General features: G+C 45.8%; 1 protein-coding gene across 1 annotated transcript; it reads left to right on the top strand.

Annotated features, from left to right (window-relative positions):
* Positions 1-219: 219 nt before the first annotated feature.
* Lmod2 (leiomodin 2) lies at positions 220-7,754 on the top strand. Its single transcript, XM_034518992.2, has 3 exons — positions 220-492; positions 5,675-7,027; positions 7,520-7,754. The coding sequence occupies exons 1-3, from the start codon at positions 220-222 to the stop codon at positions 7,544-7,546; spliced, it is 1,653 nt and encodes a 550-aa protein (XP_034374883.1). The 3' UTR covers positions 7,547-7,754.

Below are 7,754 nucleotides of genomic sequence, written 5' to 3'. Positions count from 1 at the left end.
TTTGTGTTCAAATGTCTAGCTGACGTCTGATGCTTAAAACAGCCCATGCTTTCACCCTCTCCACATTGTCACGGCCCTGCATCACCGCTCTTAAAAGGTTCCCGAGGCCACTCCTCACACCAGCTGCCGACCAGCCTGACGCTTGCCTCCCTGTCTGCCTCTGCTTGCCTTGAATGCCTGGTTCTTTAAGCTCTTGGGGAGTCTGACAAGGCTGGGACCATGTCTACATTTGGCTACAGAAGGGGACTTAGTAAATATGAATCCATCGATGAGGATGAACTTCTGGCCTCCCTCTCAGCTGAAGAGCTCAAGGAGCTTGAGAGGGAGCTGGAAGACATTGAACCTGACCGAAACCTTCCTGTGGGGCTAAGGCAAAAGAGTCTGACAGAGAAAACCCCAACAGGAAACTTCAGCCGAGAGGCGCTGATGGCGTATTGGGAAAAGGAGTCCCAAAAACTTTTGGAGAAGGAACGGCTGGGGGAATGTGGAAAGGTAGGCTCTGAGGACCATACCCATCTGTGCCCATTATCTTTATCCCCACCCCCACTCCAAAGTCAGACAGCCCTGTTTTCTGTAGCGTCTCGGTCTTCATGGCGTTAGCTTTCTTATAGCCCAATCGTATCCATTACTGAAATATTTTACAGGCCAAAATGGTCTCACCAAATTTTGTAAGTAGAAAACTCCTGGTGAGGTTTTTTTTTGTTTTTGGTTTTTTTGAGGTTTTGTTTTGTTATATTTTGTTTCTAATTTTCAAAAAACTGGGAACCTGGAGAGAAAAAGTGCTTCACAACCAAGGTATGGGCTTGAAGGAGTCATCAAATACCCTAAGGCACTAACGTTCCTTAGCGTGTTTCTGATACAATTTCATTTCTTTGGAGAAATACATTTATTTCCTGATTCATTGACGGTAGGGTAGTCATGGCTGCAGTAAAATTAGTTTTGTGTTTCCAGTGCCCAAAAATTCAAGGCTGTGGGGGAAAAGAAAAATGTGAGAGCAAAAGTCAAGAGCCCTGTTCTTTGTAGTTAAGTTGTTAGAGTTTGCACAGACAAACGTTTCTTCAGGGTTCTCTTTCCATGTATCCATCGAGGGAGCTCAAGTTTTCATTCCTCTTGTGAACCAAGATCTTCTCTTTTGGGGGGTCTTAAGATGTTCTAGAGTTTTCTCCAAAGAAAATGTGTGCTTTTGTGTAGAATTCTAAAGAAATCCACGAAGGGTTTAGGTTCAGAATGAGTGTACAGACACATCTCTTGAGAATCTTCCTGCTTCCTGATGGGGATGCTGAGACTAGGAAACACACTTGTGTTGGAGATCTCAGGTCTAGGAAGCCCAGAGAAGAGTCATTTTGAGTATCCCAATGAGTCTTCTTTGAAAGGAAGTTCAGAAAACCGTTCTCTGGGAAAGTCATTACAGCAGTAGAATGTTGAAAGAAACCTTGAGTTCATGGAAGAAAACAGGCTGGGAACAACTGCTCAAAAGCTAGTGCGTTCCACTGAAGTCCCTCCTAACTGAAAAGGTTCATGGTGGCCAGCTTTCTCCAGTACTAATCTGGGAGTTGTGACGATCACAATGATAGCTTCGTGCACCACATTTACAGCTAGATATGTGTGAGCTCTGCCCGTGTCAGCCAGTCAACACAGGAAGGGCCACTGGGACCAAGGTAGGATCTTCCAAGGCCACTATGGCTGCCATAGTCAGGGACAAAAGGAGGAAATGAGGAGGGAACACCCATGACCAGTCAAGATTTGAGCTAGTCGGTTCTTCCGAGATCAGCACATCAGAGTTGGATTTGCTTTGTGTGGTTTCCTTATTTGTTTTTGATTTGGAATGGAAATAAGAGTCAACAGCCTGATGTCATAGAATGACATTGTATTATACTGTATACGAAAGAATTCCCTTCAAAATAAGAATACAACTGTCTGTAAGAAGCCAGGACGTAGAGGCGCCTACAACAATCACAGGACAAAGGCATTTTAATGTCATATTGTTATGACAGCAGAAGGAACCAAAGGGCAAAGCCTGCTGTCATCTGTTGCTGAGCCCCACCTCATGCTGCCAAAGGTTTTGCTGATCCTGCCAGTGGCTTATTGGTCCAATTAGAGCGGCTGTCGTCTTTACCAACTCTGACTCCTTTCTCGGCTGCTTCACTTTTCTCCTACTTCGACGTCCCAGCCAGCTGGCCCTTGGAGTCACAAGGGTGCTGAGCAGAGAGGGAGTAAATCAGTCCTACCCGCAGGGAAAACTTCCAAGTGGCTGAGGGGAGAGAGGAGCAGGTGCCTGGCTCAGTGACGATGGTACAAAGAGGTTCCACGAGGAGGAGCCGGGGTCTGAATGGTGCTCGTGGGATCAGGCTACTTACTGGCTTTGTGAAGGTTTCAGAATATTCTGAGTAGTGCCTCCTGAGGGACAGCCTTTTTTTCTGTCTGTCTAGGTTGACCCAAATGTGTACTACATCAGCTCGCTCTAGGCACCCTGGACATGCGGCGGCACCATTCTCCTCACTAGAGTAGCAGCTGGGTCTAAGGCACGGGTGCCAAGGACTTTCCTCACGGTATCTCATTTCGTCTTACCGTTCATCACTTGAGAGCCGGGACTTGGAGAAATTAAGGAACTTATGTGAGAATAGCAGCTTGTCAGTCAAGTTGGAATTGCAGCTAGAGACTCTCGGCATGAAGGCCATTCGTCAGACCTGTAGGTGCCTGCACAGCAGGATAGACTACAAAAAGCCCAAACTCTAAGCCTCCTCGGTCTCCGCAGCTGATGAGTTCTTTTGGGTAGGGCCCAACCGGCTGTAGCCGATCAATTCTGTCCAGTCATTAGGACACATTATAACGTGGACTGTAAGAACCATTCAGTTCTTTTGAGACCTCAGAAAGGTTTAGGGATTTGTCTAAAGGCAACTAGCTATTTATAGGGAGAGCCAGGACAAGGGCTGAAAGCTAGGCCCCTTGCTTCCATGTAGACGTGTTGGTGTCGTGGAGATGATCAGAAGAGGCTGGCCCTGGCTGGCTGGCTGGCTGGCTGGCTGGCTCGTCCTTGTTGCTCTATTTACACTCTGTTCCCCCTTGTTTGCCTTCTGTCTGCTTAGTCCCTCCCACCCCACCTTCCACCTCTTCCTCTGTGCATACCTTTCCACCTCCGTTCCCCCAAAAGATCAGACGTAACCCCAAAGCAGCAGATGCAGGAAGCATTGCCCACACCCCTCCAGTGTAGGACTGATTCAGAAAGAAGCACATTTCCCCTGCGGACCATTCTATCATCCCCTTCCGGCTCTTGCTATTTTTCTCCCATATGCTCCCCTCCTGGGGTGATCAAAGATCTCAGATTTCCCTGAACTGCTTTAGAAAACTATGGTATCCTGGTAAACCTCTTGGGCTCAAGCAAACACTTGGTCATTTAGCCCTACCGGACTGACCTTATCAGTATTTTTTCTAGATCTAGTCCTGACTATGAGATGCTGTTAATTAATGTCAACTTAGATCGTCTATCCAGTAAACAATGTGTGCCGAGCCTCCGTTACATGCCCACCACTGTGCTAGGTGAAAAAGATACGGGCCCACATTCATCTTAACCGTCTACTGGGAAAATGGCAAACAGACAGTTAAAGTGTGAGCCATCGCTTACTGGGAGAAGCATCTCAGGGATAAACTCAGGAAGTGTTAAAGAAGGACTCCAGGAAGAGGCATTATTAGATATTACGTAAGAGCTCACTCACGTGGCTAGAGCGCTGACAGGATTTTTCAGATGTATTTTGAAGGGAAACAGCTTTTGCAGATAGAGACTTAAGATCGGTAAATAGTAAAGGAGATGAGGTTTCATGATCGGATGAAAGGCTTTGGGTTTTTCCAAATACTCTGGATTTTTGAGACAGGCCAATAGACACCCTTAGGTAGCTGATAGGGATGCCACTTACAAGTGGAGTCAAAAGCAAAGGGACTTGGTGTGTGTGTGTGGGGAGGGTGTCAGAACTCTCTCTAGCCAATCTATTTACTTCTTTGCAGGGTGTTTTGTATCACTGAGTTATGACTCCTGTCGCTCCAACAACCCTTTGACAGACAGACACACACATATACACACACACATACCCTTCTTCTAATACATCAAGTAAATTGACACTGGACAGGTCATCCCAGGAGAGGCTGACCCTTTCCAAGGCCATCACTTGGTGCCTGCCACTCCAGACAAGTGTGGATAACTGGAGGCTATTCTGTGACAGCAACTGGGCAGACAAGCCTGGAGCCCAACACAGTGTTTTCCAAAGTCCCATCCATACACATGTCACACACAACAGTACCCCGCCCTTAAAGTTAAAAAAAAAAAAAAAAAAAAAAAAAAAAAAAAAAAAGAGGAGCTTCCAACGTAGAGTTAAGGATTCAGGCTGTGGGGGCAGCAAGCCACAGGGCTTCGAAAAAGAGAAGAAAGATTCACAAGAGCCCCCTGTTAAGACCTTGTCTAATAAAAGATAACATGGAGCAGAGAAAGTAGTCTTTTGGGGGTCTGTGCAGAGGGACCAGTGAAGAGAAGTGACAATGTTAGAATCAAATCTTGTTTGCCTGAAAGCCTTTTTACAACTGATGCATGAAAAATAAGTTGAAAGCATCGGGCTGGGCCAGGACTTGCTTTGAGCTACCGCTGTTTGCAGTGCTGCTGTCTGGGATCTAGAGAGGCTGTCGGGTTTTACCATGGCTTCCATGGATGGTTTTGTTTGTTGTTTTTCCAGAGAGCGGGTTTTGATCTGCCCTGATCAGCAGCTCTATGGGAGTGTGGAGTTTCCACAATCTTGTGCTCGGTGCTTCACACAACAGAAAAATGTCAGAGCCGCAAACCACATCTGCTTCTCTACATGGCAGGACAGAGGGCACTTGGCTTGGTCACATCTGCAATTGACTGAGAGCTCTGTTGCACAGCTATGTCCCCAGCCCTGGCCCCTCACTTTGAGATAGAGTCCCGGCTGTCTTGGCTGACCTCGAACTCACTCTCTATGCTAGACAAACTTTGAACTCACTTCCTTTTTCCTTCAACCTTCCAATTAGTCAGGATACCAGATGTGTAGCAACAGGCCTGGTAAAGTTTTGAGCATTAAGGAAAGAGAACTCAATACCACACTGTTTATTTTTGTTGCACTTGTTTGGACGGGGCAGTGAACTCATTCCAGAGAGAGGCATAGATTGGCAAAACTGGGACAAAATGAGTCAAAAAGTCAACCTGCTAAAATGTTCTTGTTTTATTTTATTTACAATGGCATATGCAGAGGTCAAAGGGTAGCTATTTGCAGTCAGTTCTCTCATTTCACCTTTATGTGGGACTCAGGGGTGGGACTCCATTGGATTTATGCTGTGAGCACCTTTATCTGTTGAGACATCTTGCTAGGCTTAAAACGTTCAAATAATTTACCCAACGTTTTTCAATGCTGAAGCTCTGACTTGTGTGTTCAACTTAGAAAAGTTATCACATACATTTTGTTCAGTAAATGCTGGCTGTTTGGTAAAAAGGCAAATGTTTACAGAAAAGCTGTTAGTGGTTACGCAACAAAAGGTTGACCTTGGTGACTTGAACTAGAGTGTCAGAAACAAGGGCTTGCTAATCCTGTGCGCTCTGTGGTACATGTGTTAAGTTTTGTAAACTGCTAAACAGTGCTTCAAGTGGAAAGCTTAATGATGTCACTACACCTCTTAGGTGGCAGAAGAAGACAAGGAAGAGAGTGAGGAGGAACTGATCTTCACAGAGAGCAACAGCGAAGTCTCGGAAGAGGTGTGTACAGAAGAGGAGGAGTCTCAAGAGGAAGAAGAAGAGGAAGAAGAGGACAGTGAGGAAGAGGAAGTGACAACGGAAGCCACAAAACATATTAACGGAACTGTAAACTACAATAGTGTTAATTCTGATAACTCTAAGCCAAAGACATTTAAAAGCCAAATAGAAAACATAAATTTAACCAATGGCAACAGTGGAGGAACACAGAGGAACACAGAGTCGCCAGCCGCCATTCACCCTTGTGGAAATCCCACTGTTATTGAGGATGCTCTGGAAAAGATTAAAAACAATGACCCTGATACAACAGAAGTTAATCTGAACAATATTGAGAACATCACCACCCCGACCTTATCCCGATTTGCTGAAGCTCTCAAGGAGAACACAGTCGTGAAGACGTTCAGTCTGGCCAACACGCACGCCGATGACGCAGCGGCGATTGCCATTGCAGAAATGCTCAAGGTTAACACTCACATTACCAGCGTAAACGTGGAGTCCAACTTCATCACTGGCAAGGGGATCCTGGCCATCATGAGGGCCCTGCAGCACAACACAGTGCTCACGGAGCTGCGCTTCCACAACCAGAGGCACATCATGGGCTCGCAGGTGGAGATGGAGATTGTCAAACTGCTCAAGGAGAACACCACGCTGCTGAGGCTGGGCTACCATTTTGAGCTCCCAGGACCAAGAATGAGTATGACGAGTATTTTAACAAGGAATATGGATAAACAGAGGCAGAAACGCATGCAGGAGCAAAAACAGCAAGAGGGGCACGACGGAGGAGCTACTCTTAGGACCAAAGTCTGGCAAAGAGGGACGCCTGGCTCTTCTCCGTATGCGTCTCCGAGGCAGTCTCCCTGGTCATCTCCCAAAGTCTCCAAGAAAGTCCACACTGGGAGGAGCAGACCTCCATCTCCTGTGGCCCCGCCGCCTCCTCCCCCTCCCCCTCCCCCTCCTCCTCTTCCTCCCCACATGCTGCCTCCTCCCCCTCCTCCCCCTGCTCCTCCACTCCCAGAGAAAAAGCTCATCACCAGAAACATTGCAGAAGTCATTAAGCAACAGGAAAGTGCCCAGCGGGCCCTACAAAATGGACAGCGAAAGAAAAAAGGGAAAAAGGTTAAGAAACAACCAAACAATATTCTAAAGGAAATTAAGAATTCTCTGAGGTCAGTGCAAGAGAAGAAAATGGAAGACAGCTCCCGACCCTCTACCCCACAGAGATCAGCTCATGAGAACCTCATGGAAGCCATTCGGGGGAGCAGTATAAGACAGCTACGGAGGGTAAGTCACCCCAGGTTAGACCTTAAGGTGAAATTTATTCAACGAGTCAGCCGCCAGTCTCCAAACTTTTATTAATCTTTCAAATATTTGTGTATGTGAGCAAGCATGCCCCGTGTGAGTGGATATACTGAATGAATACATTTCCATTTGGACCAGCACACTTGTACCAACTTATTGTATCAGCCACGGTCAATTTATGATACTTTAACATACAAAAATTCAAATTTCCATAATTAAAAAAAAAAAAAAAACCCAGGAAGTATTCTCTGCATTCTAAAAGGATTCATCACTTGTCAGAATTTTCACCACAAAGCTGTGAGTGATTTACCACCAAATTCATAATGTGGACGCCACACAGTGACCATACTCTAGATTCAAATTATTCTTAGGGAATACTGCTCTAGGTAAACCTTATAGGCAGTGGTGATGAGGATGGTGATTTGCTTTAACGTACACGTTGCTTCATTGAAAGGCAATTCCCTGTTTTTGTAGGTTGAAGTCCCCGAAGCTCTGAGATAGAGCAATCTGTAGAAGAGGACCCGGAACTGTTTTGTGGTGTGACCCGAGGTGCTTTGTGAGCTGTTTCCAAAATGCCTTCTTTAATTTGAAATATTTCCCAACTTCAAAGATAGTGTCACTATGGAATTCTGAAGGGAATTCTAAGAAGCAATGAGCATGTTTCTTCTGTAAATATGAAAAATAATTTTTTTCTATGTCATAAGATTCA

Source organism: Arvicanthis niloticus, chromosome 15 (assembly GCF_011762505.2).
Source record: "Arvicanthis niloticus isolate mArvNil1 chromosome 15, mArvNil1.pat.X, whole genome shotgun sequence".
Classification (NCBI taxonomy): Eukaryota; Metazoa; Chordata; class Mammalia; order Rodentia; family Muridae; genus Arvicanthis; species Arvicanthis niloticus.
Note: the sequence above shows the minus strand (reverse complement) of the source record. Positions and strands in the feature narration are given on the sequence as shown.

Excerpts from the sequence above, each read along its gene's own strand:
- Lmod2 (XM_034518992.2), top strand. The coding sequence starts at position 220 with ATGTCTACATTTGGCTACAGAAGGGGACTTAGTAAATATGAATCCATC. Across the intron at positions 493-5,674 it reads GGCTGGGGGAATGTGGAAAG|GTGGCAGAAGAAGACAAGGA; the intron begins GTAGGCTCTGAG and ends TACACCTCTTAG. Across the intron at positions 7,028-7,519 it reads GTATAAGACAGCTACGGAGG|GTTGAAGTCCCCGAAGCTCT; the intron begins GTAAGTCACCCC and ends CTGTTTTTGTAG.